Source organism: Ixodes scapularis, unplaced genomic scaffold (assembly GCF_016920785.2).
Source record: "Ixodes scapularis isolate PalLabHiFi unplaced genomic scaffold, ASM1692078v2 ptg001212l_1___fragment_1__unscaffolded, whole genome shotgun sequence".
NCBI classification, from domain to species: Eukaryota; Metazoa; Arthropoda; class Arachnida; order Ixodida; family Ixodidae; genus Ixodes; species Ixodes scapularis.
The window spans coordinates 969,367-990,955 of record NW_024610117.1 but is presented as its reverse complement, the minus strand read 5'-3'; the positions used below and the strand labels follow the sequence as shown (position 1 = coordinate 990,955).

Sequence of the window (21,589 nt, the reverse complement as noted above, 5' to 3'; positions counted from 1 at the left end):
GCTAAAATTCCTGCATCATTCATCGGCACCCACCCGAAACTAGTCATGCTTGGTCAAGAAACTGCAATCCTTTTTCAGATAACAATAAAGAGGGTGCGCTGACACATTGCAGCTTTAATCTAGCAATTTCTCGAGCCTCGAGTATTTCCCTTGTGGTTTTGTTTCTGTTTTGGTTTAGTACTGTACAATTTGTGAAAATCGGAGTACAATTCCAATCCCGGAAATGCACACCGAGGTGTCCTGATATGACGGCATCAACGTTGTAACGCTGTTCCCTCAATCTTTCATTTAGGCAGCGACCAGTCTGCCCCACATAATGACGCCCGCATGATAATGGCACGGAGTACACAACCTCTCCTGTACACTCAACAAAACAAGTTTTGTGATTTTTCGCGCAGCCGGGTCTGCTTTGATGTTCGAGGTTGAATTAACCTTTTTACATAAACTAGCCAACTTGACAGGTGCTGAAAAAACAACGTTAACCCCGGCGTGCAAGCCCACTCTTTTCAGGTGATGGGACACTTTATGTATGTATGGTATGACCACTGGTTTCTCTTTTTTCTTTCTCTGTACTTCCGTTCCCTGCTTCCTAACTTGTTTGTGTTGTTGCCGGTAATATATACCGAGCTGCAGCGGTAATAAAGATCAGTTGTATGTAGCGCTGTGTCTGTGTCTCTTTCTGTGTCCGTTGTCCTGTCGCGCTTATTAATCATTAGGAATCTCGTTGCATTTGCTGTACTTTTTAAAGACCGACAAGCAGTCAGAAAAGAGGGAACGCTCCCTCGATTCTCGCTTTCCCTTCGAGAAAGAGGGAAACCGTCTTCCTTTCGGCGGGGAGTACCTCAGAGAACTGCCCCCGTGTGGAGAGGAGTCGAGAAGAGTGCGGGAGGGAAAGGCGAGAAGGAAACTGGGAAATGGTGCTCTGCCCGGCAAAAGATGAATATGTAGGTCGGCCTTTAGGATAAATTTAAAAGAAAAATATCTGTTTTGGTGCAAGTAGCTTCGTAATTTATAATATGAACCCGCGCCTGATAATAGGACCCATCTCAGTTACCTATGTTAAGATATAGCTGTGGTTTAGAGAAGGTTACGGGCAGGAATAAAAAAAGTCAGCTCCTCTCACAAAGCCCTACACTCTTTCCAAATTAGCAAAGAGAACGCTGTAGAGGAGTTGAGTCAAGAAAAAGTACGGCCCCGTTGTCCAATCTCGCCTCACTATGGGTGACACAGAAGCCTCAAAGAGGACAGTTTGAGATGCGTTCCATGGGCAAAGCTGGGTTCATCTCTAGCAGATGCCTTTTGTTAAGCATGGCACGCAGTCTTTACCGTTCTGTAACAATGGGTTCAACGGCGGCGACATTCTTTTTTTCAGCGGCATTAATTCTCAACAAAGAGTTTGATGTAAGCGGAACAGAATTAAATCGCAAAACAAAAAGGTGCACAAGCATAACTTATTATTCGTTTTCGTCAAGAACTAAGACCTCCCTACCTAGCACCGTTCGGGAACAATTGTATTTTTATAAAGTACTCCGCTATAATTTTTCGCCGGTTTTGCTGAAGAATCTCGGTATCTGTGTTTTGGGCCACGAAATTCAAATGTATCCGAGTATCGGTGTTTTGGGCCTTTAAATATATGTATCTCAGTATCTGTATTCGTGACTCGTGAGTGCGTTCTGGAGTATCTCTACCTAATCCTCCTACGAGCTCCCAAATGAGTATGTACCTATCAAATAATATAACGCAAAAAAACTTTATTAGAGTAGTTAATTTGCAAACAACTGTGCAACCTAAAGTCCTTCCAAATAAAGCAGTCATAAAAAAAGATACGTTTTTTATGCTGCAGGTGAAGGTCGTGGACGCCGAAGGAAGGATTGTTCCCGTGAACACGAGAGGAGAGATATGCACCCGAGGCCCCCATGTCTTCAAGGGCTACCTGAACGACGACACCCAGACGAAGGAGGCCATTCGAGACGGCTGGTATCACACTGGGTAAAGGAGATAGCCACGTCGGTCACAGTGATACAGAAAAGATACTACTGTTTAGTATCTTAGCTATATTTTCTATCGACTGTTTAGTGTCTTTTACTATATTTTCTGTATCACGCTGTGACACAGAAAAATACGACTGTTTAGCAAAGGTTGGCGCCCAGAGACATGCCTGATAAAAGAAAAGTAGATGAAAACCAAGGTTCAGTAGTATCGCGATACAAGTGTATCGCGATAGTATTTGATAAATAATTTCCTGTATCTGTATTTTTGTAACGAGATATATTTAAACAGATGTATTAGTATCTAAGTAGTAAAATACATTTACAATTTATTGCTTGTATCGCGATACTTTTCCAGACTTAGGTATCTCGTTACATGTGTTGCACTTTTTTAAGAAAAATTTAAAGGATAAGAACACCTCTTTAGTGCAGGTTGCTTCAGAATTTGTAATATGAACCCGCCCTGTAACATGATATATCTCAGTCGCAAAGATTAAAAAAAAAAAAAAAAAAAAACTGCGGTTTAAAGAAGGTTATTTGCAGAAATAACAAAATCAGCTTCTTTCGCAAAGTTCTTTACTACTTACAGTGTTGCGTAGTGAACGCTGGAAAGGTGTTGAGTGCATAAAAAGTACGGCCCGGTTGTCCAATCACCCCAAACTATGGGTGACTCAGAAGCATATAATACGACAATTTGAGATGCGGCTTCACGGCAAAACAGGGTTCATTTCGGGCAGACGACTTTGGTCAAGCATGGTACGCTGTCTTTGCTGTTTTGTAACTATGTAAATATAAGGAATTGAAATGTCGCTTTAACGGCATTAATGATAAATAAAGAGTTCGAGGTAAGGGGCTGTGCACAAATCCCCACAAAAAGAGCAACACAAGCATAAATTACCATTCACACTAGCCACCAACTAAATGCGCCCCACGCATCGCTGTCCGGGAACAAATGTGTTTGTATAAGTATCGCTATCTGTATTCCGGAATACTTTTTTGCCGTTTCTGCATGCGTATCTCAGGGATATCCCGTTGCATAAGACATATGTATATTAGTATCTGAACTTGAGCCTTAAAACACATGTATCTCAGCATTTGTATTCCAGAATACTTTGTGGAGTGTTTGTGCCCAGCCTTGGTGGAAGCCAAGAGTACCAAGCAGCTGTACTGAGTAGACAATATATATTTCTAACCAAACAACACCCGCCACAGCACTGACGGGCGTGAGAAAACTACGCAACGTTTCGCCTGAGCAAAAATCTTTCAAATTCAGAATTGTTTGATGTGATGGATTTTATGCAAAATATGTAACGTTGAAGTGCGACAAAAAATGTTACACGCACGCCAGTCCAAAATAAAGGTTGCGTAGTAGCAGGTAATACTTAAGCATTTATGTAATTAGTAAGGCACGAATACTCCTTTTTATTCATAGATAGTGGTAAGTATGCTGATTTAATTTCAGGCTCATGTACCCTACCGAAAAAGCAGTTTGAAATTAAACCGGAATGAATTTTAAGTTTTAGTCCGTCATATGGAACCGGTGGCAATTCCGATTTCTAGAATCCGGAAACCAAACCATAGACAAACAATCCGGGGGCCTAACCGTACTTGCCGAAATTGTAAGCTAAATAGGATTTGACCAATACGGGTAATTTAACCGTAGTAGATCAAACCGGAGATTAAACCATATCACGCCACTCCAGACGAAAAAGAAATTAGATTAATGCAAAGCTATACTCAGTTTCACCTTCTGGTGTACTGAAGCTGTTGCAAAGAGCCTTCCAAATCAATCCAGCGCACGAGAGCATGTCATTTGATTCTCTAGGAAGAGCCAGCTGCAAGGAATGCGTTGAGTTATGCAACATATTCACTGCCCTTGGCTGGTAGAGATGCTTCATTGCATCTGCTACATTACATCATAGGTGAAACAGGAGATATTCAGTGTTGGCGGGTCACCAATATCACGGAAAATAATGAGGTATGGGACCACACAGCAAATTCTGAGAAAACGAGAATTTTTATTTATATATATATTGAAAACATACAATCCCATAAAATTTGAGAAAGTATACACTTAAAATTTTATAAAATAATTCAGAAAATGCTTTCAAGGTTCATAAAAACTGAAACATTCTACACACAAATTCCTCCGTAAAATTATAAAAAAATTAGGCAAAATCGCAAATATATACAAGAGAACACATATTCAAGATTGTGCAAAATAATAAATAAATGGTGGAACATAATAAGCTTTTTAAAAAAGGTGCATTGTACGTATATAGGAGACTTACATTCACGTACAGGATCCCGTATAGTTATATAGGATCTGTGTCCACATCCAGGAACCCGTATATCTGAATAAAATATGTATCCGCATACAGGATCCTGTCTATATATTGACACCTCTTCTTCGGCTTGCCTTGCTGCATATATGACCCGGAGGAATAACACGGAGCCAGCGGTTTGAATAACACAAAACTACATTTATTTGGACACAGAAGTGATGATAAATACACTAACATCATTACCGGCGGCGCTTGAGTCCGGGTACCGACTGCTTGCGCGCCGCCTCTGATCAGTCTTACTAGGGCAGCACGCGCGGTCTTGCACGTGGCCGGCTTGATTGCGCCGCCCCGCCGGAAAGTCCCCCGCCTGTGGATCGTAGTGTGGAAACTGTGCTAAGGAGCCGCCAGGGTGTCCATGCTTAGCTCCCCCCCATCCCCCCGCAACCCTCAAATTTCGTCCCGCATATCGATGACAGTCTCGTCGTTGGGGGCGTCAGGGGGTGGATGGCGCTGCACATCCGACTGGCTTAGCAGGCCCAGTCGGTGCCGCTGAACGAGCGCAATGTCCTGGTCGAGGTCGGGCTCGCCGAGACTTCATGCGCGCGATGCGTTTGACGTCCGCCCTCTCTCCATGAAGGTGTTCGCGTTCGTGTGCCGCCCAACAGAGGTGTGCTCCTCGTGCATGGTCCAGGGCCCGTTTGCTCGAAGCGCTAACCGCGGCTAAAGTTAGCCGCAGTACCTAGGAGAGGGATTTTGAGATCACGATACTGGGCTCGGTAGAGATGCGGAGAAACATGGCGGTGCCCCAGTGAGTGAGCGCCGCTCGCTTTGGGAATAATATGTCGTTGTCGCTGCAATATCGGGCGCGTTGGTCAGCAACGAATAGTGCAGGAGGCTTTCGCTTTGCTTTACCTCACTTAAACCGCAAAGCATGGGCGATGACATCGCCGCATTTTTTAGACAGTCTTTCGATTCTGGGCATTCCTAAGCCTAAATGTACGCGATAATTGTTGGCATGGCAACGTCTTTGGAAAGCGGATTGTTGATACCACACAAAAGCAGACAGCGTCCCAACAGACCTCTTTTTCTATATTATCCAAGCACCGAGGTGCATGCTACGACTGTAGTTGCACGCGTCGCACGTGCTGGCGTCTGCAGTAGTAACCGTTCTATAGCAAAAAGGATAAAACAAATTTTGCCTTGCACGCGCGTTCTTTAAAGCCTTATTATGATTTTTTTCTTCGAATCTTTTATAAGAGGAAAGCCAGCGCGTGTGGACCGTAGAATTACACTTCCAGCGTTCTCCTCGCGATGCTTGGATAATTTAGAAGGAAGTTTGTTGGGACGCTGTCTGCTTTTGTGTGCCATCAATACCCGGCCGATTCAGTCAAGGCAATCCGTTTTCCAAAGACGTTGCCATGCCGACAATTATCGCGTTCATTTAGGCTTAGGAATGCCCAGAATCGAAACACTATCTAAAAAACGCGGCGATGTCATTGCCCATGCTTTGCGGCTTAAGTGACGTAAGGCAAAGCCAAAGCCTCAGGCACCATTCGTTGCTGACTAACGCGCCCGATATTGCAGCTACAACGACATATTATTTCCAAACCGAGCGGCGCTCACTCACTGGGGCGTCGCCATGTTTCCCCACATCCCTACCGAGCCAGTCACGTGATTTCAAAGTCCCTCTCCTAGGTACTGCGGCTAACTTTAGCCGCGGTTAGTGCTTCGAGCAAACGAGCCCAGGTAGCTACGCTACGATGTGGCCGTCCGCTGCATCGTCGGCATAGGCCGGGTCCTTGAAGCCGCCCTGTGGCGGGTGGGCGCATTTCATGGTCCACGGTCCCCTGGGCCACCCCTGACGCGCCGTCGTCCTTGGTGGCCCGGTCCATCACGATCCCACCCGCCATGTCGTTTCGTTCGGATGGTGGAGTGTGATGACGGCGTTGGCCACGAGGCATCTTGGTGGAGAAACAAAGAAACAGGCGGCATGGGTGCTTAGTTGAGGGTTGAGCCTGACATTTTTTTCGCACCCCTTCCAGAAAGGTTCAAAGAACAAATCTGAGCTGAGCACACAAACTTCCCCAGCCTCCTCTTGAAAAGGGAGCAGATTCGAGGAAGTAGAAAACTGCCCCCAAAACGTGAGATAGGCAAAATAGAGGGGAGAAAAAAAAATAGTAAAAAAAGGTTCCTCTCTTTGGTGTGACCAGAGTCACAGGTTGTATTACCACCGTAGAGACGGGGGGGGGGGGGGGGGGGGGGGTCTCTCCGAGCAGGAATGTCGGCAGTGTCGTTCCGGTTTTGCAAGAAATCTTCGTCTTACGCTTTAAAAAAATTGTTTATGGTCGGTGACACGAACAGGTCCGGTCTCTTCACTAGACTCACAGTTAACTAGTTTGTGAGTGGTGAGCTCTTGCATTTACGCAAAATGGACTTTCCCGACTTCCCCACCTATTTTCGAGGGAGGCTGCAAAGCGTCGGGTGGTTTCACTCAGTCGGCGAATACGCCGGAGAGCAAAATGTCCCACCCCTAACTGCAGGCCGCGTCGCCCCCGGCTGTACTGTTCCGACTGTTGTGCTCGGGTGACATCGAGATTTTTTCGGGCCTCTCAAAGGTTGTCCAAGAAGCGCTTTCGCATGTGACCTGCGACTTCACGTAAGAGCGAAGCCTACCCCTGACTCTGTAGATAAGAGGTTGCTAAAAAGCGGGAACGCGAGCTCCATGCCGAAATTCAATTGGACAGGAGTGAGGCCCGTTGACCGGTTAGGGGTCGTACGGGGTGCGAATTCCCGCTCCGGCAGTTTCGGTCCTAGTCATTGTGGAGCTCGGTTTAGGCCACTAACGTCATCTTAAGGCCCCGATTTACCCTTTCCTGGATGTTTGCTTGTGGTTTGTATAGGGAAGCTCTTTTGTAATCAATTCCAAGCACCGCGCAAGCACCACACATACGCCTTGCTCGTTAAGTAGAAGGAATTATCGCTTACCAGTTGCGCTGAAAAGCCGAACCTAGCAAGCGTTTCCAGCAGGCAGTTTCAGATTTTTTGCAAATCTAAGTTTTGTTAAGGAAATCACTCAACCCACTTCGTGAAGTGGACCGTTTCATGAACAAGTACTGATTGCCGGGGGGCTACCGGGGGAATCGGGAGGGGCACATGACGTCACAGCAACAAGTCTTCCAAGGCTCACGTTTGGTTGCACGACACAGGGGGGCTGACCACAACGTGGTTTTGCCATCTCGCACACCGAACAGTTATGGGTGTATTGGAGCGTATCCTGCCTCGTGCCTAGCCAAGTGACCATTCGGGGTAACACATCGTAAGTTCTGCTCCCACTGCTGTGTCCTGATAATGCAAAGTTATGCAGGTTATCCAATGAAAAGCTTACTTATTTTGCGGGGTATCATGGTCCGGAACGCCGAGCCATCCGGGTCGTCGTTGGCCTGGGGGAGCAGCAGAAGGCCGTCGTCGGTGATGAAGTAGGAGTCGAACTCTCTGTCACTCTTGGTCAACTGGACCGCTTGCCACCAACCACGCGGACACACTTTGGCAGGGTTCGTCATCCAACTGCGCCTTGCAAATCCCCTTGCGGCTCACCAATTTGACCCCCCCCCCCCCCCCATGTATCTTGGAATCCTTGTGCCGTGGCGGCGACGGACATAAGGACATGGTTATCCTGCGAGTGTTCTTTGAGAAGTGGAGCACGAGAGAGTGCATCAGCTACTTTGTTCGTTTACACTGGGTGGTACATAATGGAGTAGTCGTTCTCTTGTAGCATAAGCGCCCAACGAGCAAGACGTCCAGCTGAATTATTAAGCCCCCTTACCCTTAGCGAAAACTAATACGTTTGAAATATACCACATTCTAATTTGAGTGTATTTGAAATACAGTTCATAATTGTAGGTACACAAAAAATAGACCGAAAATATAGACTTCTTTTTTTCACTTAGTACTAAAATATACTTCTAAAAATCATTTTGAAATACCTTTACTTCAACTACATTTGAAGTTCCCGTCGTGCGTTTTGAAATATGTAAATACTAAATTAATAGGAACAAAATACCTTTCACATATATTTCTTGAAGTATTTATTTAATTCATGCAAAATATACTCCAACCCTAAAAAAAAATGAAGCAATCAAATATATGTGCAGAATACTCTTAAAATACCTGAAAATCGTAAATACTGTTGTGTTATACTCAAAGTACCTTTTGACTGCAATACTTTGGTAGTTTGACTTAAACTACCAAAATATTGAAAATATTCTTTTTTAGAAGTTCACTTCAAGCAGATATGGAGTACACTGAAGCGCCTAAATACAACATTCGATTAGTTTGTCAACTGAATTGCGCAGCATCGCACTGATAAATCAGCCCAGTTTTTGTTATTGTTTCTTTTTTTCTATCAAGAACACACCTGATCAGTTCCTTGCACACCAATCACAAACGGGGTTCGGGAACTACAACCACAACATTTGCTGATGCTGGAAAGCTTCAGCAGGTGCTGTGAACAGATACGTGTGGCGTGGTTTTGTTAGCACAATGTTAGTTCACTGAACGTGTATAATCACCATTGTACGTGATGTGAATCGTTACTTTAATATAGTGACATTAACTACCATATTAAATAGTCAACTACTAAAAAGAAAAGGTAGAACAACTACTGTAAAATATTTATTTTTCGCGGGCTCAATATTTCGCGATTGAGGCCACAGTTGGAGTTTTGGAATAATTCGAAAATTCTCATTTTCGCGACGCGCTGGGATCGCAATATAGATTTTAATGTTTTTACATTTTGCCGGAATTGTTCACGGGACCTATTTTTCGGAATTGTAGGCGATTCGCGAACTTTGCGAGAATTAGGTCCTCACGAAAATAAAGTCGTTTACAGTATTTAAAAGTGAAAAAACTGCCTTGATTCGCTTCGTCCTGAGTGCTGCTACGCAGAGAAGCAATAACATGTACTTTATGAGCCGTTTGTGTGGATATTGTTTTAGGGACTGCGCCGAATATTTATTAGTTGTACCAATGCCTTTTAGTAAGAGATATCGTCCACGAACTTCAAAATACTGTTTCCCCTTTGACAGACTCCCGAGGAGAAGATCGAATACTTGGAACCTTAATAAGCGCAGAGGTGGTCACCGAAAAAATGATTACCTTCAATATGTAGGCTATATAAGGCTCTAGAGCAGTCAACGGGACTGTGAATGAGCTGTTCAGTACGTCATGGTGTTTGTGTTTGTGTTCGTTTCTAATGTAGCTTTGTGAGATGTATTTAGTAGTGCCTTCAAATACCACAGGGACACCATTTTCTGACAAAACCGAAAATAAAAAAAATTATGTAACCGGTTTTTAATGCACAAATGGCATCTTGAGTGTGGAAGGATAATATTTTTGGTATATCTAAAATATTTTTCGATTCATATTTATAATGTATTTTGAATACCTTACGCGCGTATTTCGAATGCGGCCAAGATAATACAGAATAAATACAAAATGAATATTCGTACTAAATATATTTGAACTTCGTTTGAAGTACGGCCTCTTTTTGCTAAGGGTAGCCATGAAAACGCCAAGTCATCAGATTGAATTCGGAACGTTGCGTTGTCTAGGTACAGTCAGGGACAAAAGTCTCCAGGACACGCGAGCTGCGACTGAAACGCATTGCTCTGCCATCTGCCGGTGGGTCGCCTGGTTTCGAGATCACAGAAAAGCGCATGCGCGTCCTACTATGCCTGCCAACATGTGCGCTTTCCCGCTCTTCTGCGGCGCGGCGCCTAACTCGGAATCGGGCGCGTGGTACCGCCTCGGAAATTGCGCTTACTGACATGGCACATATCAAGCAAGAAGTCACGGCATCTCAACTGAGCGATAAGCTCAACTGGTTATAAAGCAAGGTGCGCTGACACGGCGAAATGCGGCGAAATGCCCCAGGCGGTATCTCGAGTTTCGGAATGTGTAGCAGACGCTCGTCAGCCGCCAGCGCTATCTCCGAGGTGGTACCACGCGCCCGATTTCGAGTTAGTCACTGTGCCGCAGAAGAGCGGGAAAACAGACATGTTTGCAGGCAGAGTAGGACGCGCATGCGCTCTTGTGTGATCTCGAAACCAGGCGACCCGCCGGCAGATGGCAGAGCGATGCGTTTCAGCCGCAGCTCGCACGTCCTGGAGACTTTTGTCCTCGACTGTACATGTTTAAGCGCTTCAATACATGAGTAATGGCGAGATATTCATGTTCTGCCACACTGTAGTGCGCTCGGCTGGAGTTAGCGTGTGGCTTGTGAAGCAACTGGCCGAAGCACACCGCCATACTCCTGCAGCAAGACAGCACCAGGCCACAGTCGCTTGCATCTGTCTACAAAAAGAGGGATGGGCAATATTTCAAATACAAGTATTTGATATACGTATTTCAAATACTTTGTGTATTTTGCATTTGTATTTAATTACAAATTGGGTAACGTATTTGACGTGTGTATTTAAATACTAAAACGTGGGTATTTTAAATACAATTGTAATTAAATACAATTTTGTGGTCGAAGATACATCTTGTTTTTATGCATATGGTTGTAAGATATAGTCTCCATCCTTTATTCGGGCATGGGGCCATAGGCGTACCAACCGGGGGGGGGGGGGGGCAAGGGGGGCGCTGCCCCCCCCCCCCCCCAGGTTTCAGAGTGGGGGTGGGCAAGGCATGTGTTTTGCCACCCCCTAAAACAGCCGCCACTGGGCAGGGCAAACACTGACCAGCGCCGCCCAAGGAATACCAAGGGCACCGTCCCTCGACCCGCGGGCCATATTGTTAACGCGAAGGCGATACACACCCCAGGAACGGCGCTCACGCCGGATGGGATGGTACGTGGAAATAGGCGCTTCCGCCGTCAACATAGGCAGCGGTCGCAACGCGAGTTTCCGAAGAGGTAGCGTATACCTCAGGTGGTAAAATATTTGCCTCATACGTAGCGGACCCGGGTTTGATTCACGATGTGGGCTTACGTCTTCTATTACGTTATTTTTTAAGCATTTTGTTTTGTCGAGGTATTTGGCGATATTTACGACATTTATTTTTTGCTATTAACACTGATAAAACGAATGCTGTCGACGAAACTTCGCTGAACTAAACGGTATGGGACTCTATTCACCGAGGTTCATGTAGGACAGTGGGGCTTGGGTTGCCGGCTGGACGCCGCAAAGTGTCGTGTACGAGGCGGGGGGGGGGGGGGTTTGAGTGGGTTAGTAGTTTTTTAATTAGTAGCTGCATACTGCCGCCGCGAAGCGGCGTAAACGCAGGCGGGGTGGTGGGTTAACACGCTTTGAGTGTGGATGTGCCGTCCAAATCCGAAATTTAAGTTCCCGCGCGTTGCCGAGGAGCCAATCCGGCGTGAGCGTCGTTACTAGGGGGTCGATTGTCTGCGCCATAAAAATTAGAGATAAGCAGAATCTGCCGAACTTCAGCTTCGGCGAAGTCCGGTACTTGTCGAAATTTTGAAGGAAAGTTTGGCAAAGATTCACCAAAAATTCGGCAAAAGTCTGAGCACGCGCGCGAACGCGACGGGGCTATGGATTGCAAATAGACGCCGAGCAGTCGTGCTGTTACCATCCTACAGTTTAGTACAACCAGCGGTTACGGCGAGGTGAAAACTAGGCAACACGGTAACTGTGCGTTTGTGAGCCTTTGCGAGTGTAGTTCTCTTCAATATTCTCTACCTTAAGAACAGAAAATGGACCAGTAATTTACGCAGTCCACTGCGCAAGTGACAAATGATGCGGTAAATTATGAATAACGTAATTTTAATTTGACTTTTCCATTTATGCAACGAGGTAGTTGGAACATTGACTGACAACTGAAAATTACGCTCAGTGTGCCCAGCCCACTGCTGTCAAACGGGCAGATCACGACAGCTGGCCAGGATGTATGGGAAAGATATTTTCTTTCCTTTTTGTGTACTTTCTGTTGCGTGTATATTATGTACATAAAAATCTCTTCTTTGTGTTTTTCGTATCTGGTGGCGGGCTGGCAGGCACTCTGCGGAAGGTAGCAGCTTGGACCGAGTTGGTTGCTCATATTAATGTACACACCACAGCGCACTACTGCAAAAGTACACTCACACCTTACACACGAAAAAGAAAGGAAAAATTCTAACGAACCGCGCTGATTGACAACTTGTTTATATATACTTTGCCTTCTTCTACGTCTGGAACTACGGAATTTCCCGCATCACGCACACCAATCTCCTCGGCTATGTTCAAAATCTTACCCGAGTAACCTGTCTGCTACGTCAGCGGGTAATACTACGTGACATCGAGAGTAAACGAACCGCGACTCGATTTTGGAACGGCCGGGATGATCACCTGGATACTACGCGGATTGGCTTCATCTCGGGCTACGGCAAAAAGAAAACATAGCAGCGATGTCGGAAAATAGCAGACGATCTCTTTTGACCATGAAGAAATTACACAGAGACGATAATGTTAATTGCTTCGAAGTTTTTCTTTGACAGTGACGACGCGGTTTTTTTTTTAGATGGCTCAACCAGCTTCTTTTGCTCATCTTCCTTTTGGGCTGTATATTGAGGTAAAAATTATTAATACCTTTCTGTTAGACATCAACATTTTTGTTCTGATTAATCTGGGCGATCGCTGTAAGTTTAGTCCAGGTGCCATAAACAGCCTCAACTCATCGTAATCAGCACCGAATACGTTTTGCGGATATTGCTTCCACATAGTGTAGCAGTAGAGCGGATGGGGCTTTCTCAACAGTGATATGTAACTTACGTTCGTTTTGACTCGAATATGATTATAAAATCCCAGAGAGCACTTGGAAACCGCTATAGACATTTTATTAGGGAGGGAAATGTGATGGGGGGGTTGCTGACTGATCGTATACATAAACTCTTCGTGCCTTCACTGCTTTACATGCGTTATCCTCTCATTACACACACTCTGAGAAGAAAAAAACAAACCAAAAGCTTCCACATTATCTACTGCGTTCGAACATTTTCATCTTTTAACGTAAGAATACAGAGTTCCCACCGAGGACGAGGATGCCGAGAAGTTCCTGTTTACGCTCGCACTCTGATTATAACAAGTATACCCTTCTGAAGGGAGGTTCACGGTCTGAATGTGCGTTGAATACAGCACATAAATGGCTGCACGTCATTTTTTGTTATTTCGAACGTCTGCCGCCAAAGCCAACGGAGCAAACGAGCTTTGACGGCTGTCGGCGGAGGAAGCTGACGACGAACAGATCACGTGACGTAATTACTCGATTTGATCCGGCTTTACTCCCCGATCGAGGAGAGTAGCGTGAGTAATTACTCCGGAGTAAACGACCCGCTTCTGGAACGCGAGCTGTGACGTCATCGAGTAAGCGCTAGTAAGTTTTTAAACGCCAAGGTACGAAACCTTTACTCCGGAGTCGAATCGAACAAATTTTGGAACACAGCCCTAGATGCCTAGAAAATGTTTCTTATTTTTCTGTCAGGATGAAAGATGGTGTACTGGTACAGTTTTCATCATCCCTGACGATGTGTTCGGCGTCAGTGATTTCTCTCGGTAATTGATTACTGTGCCTACCTAAAAGTGTACAAGATGGCTGCTGAACCTCGCATTCACAATCACGGCAGTGTATGCCCAGGTGGCCAGAGTTAGCTCTGGTACTATTGTTTTCGTGTTCACAGAGCCTATCATTAAGGAATCGTCCAGTCTGCCCTATGTACGTTTTAACGCACGAAGGGGGATATGAATACACCACTTCCTCTGCGTACTCGACGAAGCTTTTTCATTTCATTTCATTTATTATACGTGAAGGGCCCCAGGGGGGCATTACATAAGGGGGGTAACATTAAACACAATATGATGTTTCTTGGTACAGCTTATTGCTCGGTTGGGAATATGGTGACGTAGAGTGACATACGGTGAGTTTACTTGTTTGCACAGGTTGGCAAGCGTATTAGGAGCAGAAAAGACGACGTCGATGTTGAACTTATTAGCGATATTTTTGATGCCATGAAAGAACCTGTGTATGTAGGGAAGAATGACTGGTCTCGTGGTTCTATCTCTGGATCGTGGTGTGAGAGATGTCCCTTTATTTTTGGTTTTCAGGATGCTCTCTGCAATCGATGTTAACAAAGAGATGGGATATCCGGCAGATGTGATTCTTGAAATTTGCTCATCAAAGCTTACTGAAATGGAGTGCTTGCAAGATTTTTGAAGAGAGTTGTTTAGACATAATTATACGATTTCTCTCTTTACCAGCTGAATTGAAAAAAAAAGAATCGGTTTTTTACCCCTTGGCTCTTATGTCAGTGAAATGGAGTGCTCGCAATAGCACTCCATTTCAGTAAATTATGTCTAAACAACTATCTTAAAAAATTTGGCGAGCACTCCGTTTCAGTGACATATGAGCCAAGGGGTAAAAAGCCGATTCTTCCTTACTATTCAGCACATTCTAAGCTGGTAAAAGGGGAATCGAAAAAATATGTCTAAACAACTCTCTTCAAAACTCTTACGAGCACTGCATTTCAGTGACATATAAGCCAAAGGGTAAAAAAAAAACGATTCTTCCTTTCAATTCTGCACATTCTAAGCTGGTAAAAAGAGGAATTGTATAATTATGTCAAAACAACTCTCTTCAAAAATCTTGCGAGCACTCCATTTCAGTAAGCTTTGATGCGCAAATTTCAAGATTAATATCTGCTGGATTTCCCATCTCTTTAGTAACATCGATTGCAGAGAGCATCCTGGAAACCAAAAATAAAAGGACATCTGTCCCACAGAGAGCCAGAGATAGAACCACGAGACCAGTCGTTCTTCCCTACATACACAGGTTCTCTCATGGCATAAAAAAATCGCTAATAAGTTACAGATCGACGGCGTCTTCTCTGCTCCTAAACGGCTTGCCAACCTGTGCAAACAAGTTAACTCATCATATAGGAGGTATTCACTAGACGACATATTTGAGGGTGATGTTTAGAGCGCATGCTCAGAGCGAGCTCACATTAATAGCCTGCTAAGACCGGAAACCTTGCGGGGGGGGGGGGGGGGGGGATCGGTGGCCGAGTGGGTTAGCGTTCACCAGCTGGGCTCAACCCTGGGCTAAATCCTGGGCTCAATCCTCACCCCTGCCCGTTTCGATCTGGATGAGCATCGTACCGGCGAGCGGTCTTGTATCACTACAGCGTGGTGCACGTTAAAGACCCCAGGCTAGCGGTTGTACTGCACTGGCTAAATTGTTCATCTACAGCGAGTGACTCGTCGCAACTTCAAATGGCTGGCCAATTACACGCTGTATAAATATCCCCACAAAACCCCCAAAACCCGGAAACCATGATGGTGCTAAATGCACGCTCCAAAAGGACTGCGGAAGCTCGACGGCAGCACGCGCTCAGCAGCAGCGCACACGGATGTGGCCGCCAGCGAATACTCCCTATTCCCACCGAACAGTAACTTGTACCGAGAAACATCAGAACAGCTTCGTCGAGTGCACGGAGGAAGTAGGGTAGTCATTTCCTTTTTCGTGCGGAAAAGTGTACATAGGGTAGACAGGACGATGCCTTAATGACAGATTCCGTAAACACAAAAACAATAGCACCAGAGCTAACTCTGGCCACCTGGGCATACACTGCCGCGATTGAGGGTGTGAGGTTCACCTGCCATCTTGTACAATTTTAGGTAGGCACAGTAATAGAGTAACGTGAGAAATTATAGAAGCCAAACGCATCGTCAGGAATGATGAAAACTGTATCAAATAACCATCTTTGAAACTGACATAAAAAGGAAAATATTTTTGAGGCGTCCAGAAAATTGATGCGCGTGATTCGGGAAATTCGGTAGTTCCATACATAGAAGAAAACAAAGTATATAAAAACGAGCTGTCAGTCCGCGCGATTCGTTTGAATTTTTTCTTTCTTTTTCGTGTGCAAGGAATGAGTGTACTTTTACAGGTAGTGAGCTGTAGTGTGTATTAATCTAGTAAGGGTTTTCAACTATCTGCCTAGCCCCGCACACCACCACATGGTCCTCTTCCAGTACGTGCAAATAAAATTATTTTATTATAAATATTATTACTATTAGTATTATTATTATAGCAATCCTGTTTTCGGCTCACAAGTAGTCTGTGCCAAAACAAAATAATATTGCGTTTTAGTTCGCGTTATTTCGCGATTTTCATATATCTGCATAAAACCAAACAAAACTATTCACGCTCGACGTTGCACATTCGACCATTCCTAACTCTTCCCATCTTTGTAAACGTCCGTGTGTGTCCTAACATCACAAACCGGCATTTTAAAGGTTAAAAACGGCACGTTGCGAATATGGGACGCACATTTTCATGCAAAGCTGACGTCAAGTGACTCAAATGAAAAAACATGCAGATTTACAATATCGATTATTTGTTCTGGTGAAGGGTCAGCAACCGTTGCATTCGTTTTCACGCACGAAACGGTGATTCCCAGAGAAAGTAAAAACGCACTGTTATTGCATTTGCATTTACACCAGCCACACTTGCAGGCTTGCGCTGATGAGACCTCAAAATTGAAACTCTCGTAGCGCGATTCGTGACTGCGCCCGCTACAGCCCAACCTCGTTGTCACGGCACATTGTTTACGCAGACACTAAAATTGCCAGCAAACACTAAAAGCGACACCGACACAACTATCTTGTAGAATCTAACCTTATTATTAGTAATCACTGTGTCAATAGGCACTACATGTTGTATTTAACTTAAGACAAGAAGAAAATCTTTTTTTTTTGTTAGAAGCTAAATATCAACGCTAAGGCTGGTAACACTGTATTTTTTGCTGTATCTTTGCCGAATCTTTAGAAAAGTTCGGCAAAAGTTCGCTCCGCCAAATTTTTGATTCGGCGAAAGTTCGGCCCATCACTATACTTCGTTTCACCTTAGGTCCGAGCGCGGACGATGTTATGAGCCGATGGGCCAATCAAACAGCGCAAAAAGCGCAAAGTCATGGCGTGTTCTCTGCGCTTCATAGGACCAGCCGGCGGAGGAGCACGCACAGCGAGGCGGAGAATACCAGCTACTCCTATCAATTGAACAGAGCAGGCCATGACGTTGTGCCTCTTTCGCTGTTTGATTGGCCCTTCGGCTCATAACATCGGCCACTCTCGGACCGAAGCTGAAACGAAGCATAGTAAAAATGTGCGACCCGGGGGGTCTAGTACGCCCATAGGGTTTGCCCCCCACTCAAAAGCTAGTTGGTACGCCACCTGCATGGGGCTTTTTTCTTTTTCTCCTCCGGCTTTATTTTAAAGGCACTGTCCAGAGCAGGAAGAAGGCTACGTTCTGCACCGAATTCAGTGTCTCTCAATTAAGCGCAAGCGCTTAGTGACTTTGTGATGACGGTGCTAGTCCAGGGCAAAAATAGTGACGAAATCAACGTTTACAGGCAGACTGCCTAAATAAGTGCCTGTGACAACTTCTGATGCTTTCCGGCCTGATTTCCATCCATATTTTTGCCTGGAACATTCTAAATGCGCGGGTCGTCCAGATTTTCGTAACTGATGCGAGTTGCAACAATAACAAATTATCTAGCTAGTGCTGCACGTCTTGGTCGTCTCGGTTCTTTGTTGGTCTATACCAAAATGTAATCGACAAACAAAGCTGCTCGAAGCTCTGTACTTTTTTCACCTATTAGATCCAAGCTGATTACATTTTTTTGTGATTATATTTTTATTACATTACTAGAGCCTCGCACGCCAACTCCCGAGTGTGCGATGCAAAATTAAATTGAGATACCAAGAAACCCGTTGCAGGTGTCCTGAAGTCGCTGACGCAAATTTTGAGGAGTGTATTTGGGGAAGTATTTGGAGGAGACCAAATACATTTGCTTGTGTTTGTATCTTGTACTTAAAAGCTTTTTTTTTTTGAATTGTAATTAGATTTGTAATTAAATACATTTTTGATTAAGTATTTTGTTCGTTCTGCACAGGATGCCCATCCCTGTGCAGAACGAACGGCTTGTTCGAGTCTGGGAGCTGTAAACAGCCGTTAGGCGTTCTTTTGAAAGGGCTGTGAATGCGCATTGTAGTTCTTCGGCCAAGCACCACCTGACGCCCTTTTTTAGAAGATGATTGAGCGGTTGGGATATCTCGAAGCAGTGCGGAATAAAATTACTGTAGAACGCAATCACTCCAAGGCATCTTTGTAGCCTCTGTACGTCATGTGGCTTGGGTATTTTGTCAGCGCACGCCAATTATCTTCGTTGTGGTGGAGCGTACCTTTATCCAGAACGAATCCAAGGAGGTTAATCTGGGGCGCAGCCAACTGAAATTTTCCAACGTGAATCGTGAGGTCAGCATTGCGCATTCGCCACAGTAGGATGCGAAGGTGTTCGACATGCTTCTCAATAGTCCTCAATAAAATAACCGCGTCATGCATGTATGCCATGGCAAATTTATAGTTCAATTTCTCGAGCACAACATCCATCAGGCGTTCAAAAATGGCTGGAGAGTTAGACAAGCCAAACGGCAATCGGGTGAACTAAAAAAAACCTCTATTTCATATTAAAGCTGGTTTTAGAACGTATGATGGTTGAACCTTGATCTGAAGAAACCCGTGACTGCAGTGCAGCCACGGGTTTCTTCATCCTGTGCAGAATGAAAACATCCTGGGCGAAGAAAAGTGTACCTTCGGAGGAAGGAACGCAAAGACGTTGACCGGCGACGCCCGTCTCGTCCCGTTCTCGCTCGAATCCGACGAAGACAGAGACCGACCGAACGAGGGTGCGGATAAGGCTTCGCATTTCTTCAGCTACAGTTGGCAAAAGAAGCAAAAAGTCAAACAAGGGCCTGGGTCACTCAACATGCCGGGGCTTGGGGGAAGGTCCTCGAGGATACAGTGAGACAGGCTTGGAGGCCTTCCCAACGCCCATGGAGAGTTCGGATGGCGGTTTCCCAGTCTCCAGTAGACAGACAGTATACGGGTTCGTGAAGCCCGCAGCCGACGTTTCCGTAAAGACAGTAATGCAAACAACTCGTTAAAAAAAAAAAATCGATGGGGACTTGTTTTTGACGTCTGACCTGGAAGCTTGCGCTTCACCACTTTCATCTATGGCGGGAGCGACCTGCCAACGTGAAAATATTTATTTTATGAAAATTGTGTTGCTCCAATAAGCGCATATGATCAACTAAGATGATATAAACATATAAGAACCTGATAAGAACTCATACGAAATTAGGATTATATAAGATTTATAAGGAAGCTCTCATCAGTGTCTCATATCTTCCTATATTTTCTTATGAGACACGTACATGTTCCTATACGATCGTATTATAGCATAGGCACTTATTGGACCTAGAAATGTCTTATCTAAATAAGTTTTTAATTTTGTTTTTCACTAGCGTGGCTTCCGCCAAAGGTTGACTGTCACCCCCTACTGGTCTTGCAGTATTATTGGCGTCCTCACCGTCAATCGTCAATGGCGTGTGGTTGTCCGTGACGGCGGCGTACGTCGTCACACACACTTTTTTACGCCCCAAACAAAAGGACAGCGAAAACTTCGGTTTTACGGCAGTCACGCCTAAAGTTCCCCTGAAGCACGTAGGTGCGAACCCTGGTATCACAATTAGTGCGTTGGCACTGTTGAGTCTCATTTTGTGTGGCATTCCCTATGGTGTGAGGCCGCTCTTTAATGTTTATGCGGGCAAAACAAGTAGATGCCCTCACAAGCGCGAACTCGTCGTTTCTCCCGGCCAACTTTATGCGCTCCCCCGAAGGGCTGAAAAATATCTGCTGACCGTGTCGTGCGCCTTTTGAAACGGCACCTTGTGCAGCCAGCCGGAGGCGGACCTCGATGCAACGAGGGGTCAACAATAATAACGCAGCACAGGTCTTTCACCTTGTGTTCCTTGACGTTGGCAAGCTCCTCCTTGGCTTCGAGTGTTCGAAGTGTGGCCAGCCAAACATGATTCATTCGAAACGTGCACAGCGCAGCGGCATCAGGCAGGATGTCCGGCGCGCTTCAGTTCAATTAAAAAATTCTTAATTTTGTACGGCCGGCCCTTTAGGTCGCAGTGCGGGAGCGCCGAGTTCACACAAGTAGTTCCTTTTGTGATGGGCGGTATCACAACATTGTACTCGTTGGCATTCTATGCAGTATCTGCAAAAAAAGACCCGCGGCCGGCAGGGCCGTTATCGCCGCTCTTGAGGAGAGCATGATTCCTGGGACTGTCCCCTGTCCCTGCCAAAACAATAATCTTCCATGAGGAGGAGGGGAAAGTGAGCGCAAAGACCTAGACCAAGTGTGATTTTCCGCCAGCGGTCGTCCATGGTAGCATGCAACCATCCGCGGCGAGTGCTACTTTCTCCAACATACATTGTCCCCCCGACATTAACGTTGTCGAATCATATATAGTCCAGCGTACTTGTTTCGCAAGTGACCATCAGTGGAGAGTGATACTTAGTCCATCATGCTTAGTCCGAAAGCAAACGTCGGCACGCGCAGCTAGCTTTCCAATGATGAAGGGTAGTTCCTTAAGTGCTCAGGACATCGCGGGGTGAATTATAACGCACAATGAGATAGCGCAGAAGGCGTATGATCTGACATATTCAAATGACAGTCAATAAATAGACTAAAAGGCCGCGATTAACATGCTACCCTTGAGATGATTTCATTAACCAGCAGGGGTTCCTCGCAACACAAGAGCAGTAGGAAATGGAGTCCCTGCATGTGCACTCAGAAAAAAACAAAACAGTGAAGATGTCTCATTTAAGCACTACGCTCCTAAATAAATTTAAACTTGGGTGGAAAAATATATTAAATTCGGTTAACACAAGAGTGGGTGGTGTGTGCAGCAGCGTATCCAAAACCAGAATGAGCTCTTTGTAGCTAGGTTTAGCAAATCCTAACTTAGGCATAGTGCACGGGCCATTGTGATTCCCGGGCCTATCAGAATCATCGAGATAGCTTTAATGTTTTGTTTTGTTTTCTAAGAAATCACTGAACTTGAACAAAATCCAGGATATCAAAATAACCCTTTAAGAGAAGAATATCATTAAACGTGTCATATAATGATATAGATTGGGATTGTTTCTCACTTTACCGAAGCTTACTTGCGCTAGTTGGGCTCAAGTATTCTCAAACACAACGTCACCTGGCCAAGAAATATTTTGGTCGTCAAAAATTTTAAGAATGAAAGCGAACGTTTTAATTTATTCTCACCTTTGCAGAACTTTATAAAGTTGTGGGTACTACATGTTTACGTTTGTCAACAATGCCATCCCCACGATTTTGACTTCACGTTTTGCGACTCCCGCCATGATAATAATAAAATACGACTCATTCAGTGGACACGAGCACTG

The 21,589-nt window shown here is 45.1% G+C and overlaps 1 protein-coding gene across 1 annotated transcript in view; it reads left to right on the top strand.

Moving 5' to 3' along the window:
• LOC115332280 (putative acyl-CoA synthetase YngI) overlaps nt 1–21,589 on the top strand; it is a 257,512-nt gene that overhangs the window by 189,846 nt on the left and 46,077 nt on the right. The window contains exon 13 of the mRNA XM_040220250.2: nt 1,844–1,989. Coding sequence (XP_040076184.2) covers nt 1,844–1,989 — 146 coding nt within the window. The remainder of the gene's footprint in view (nt 1–1,843; nt 1,990–21,589) is intronic.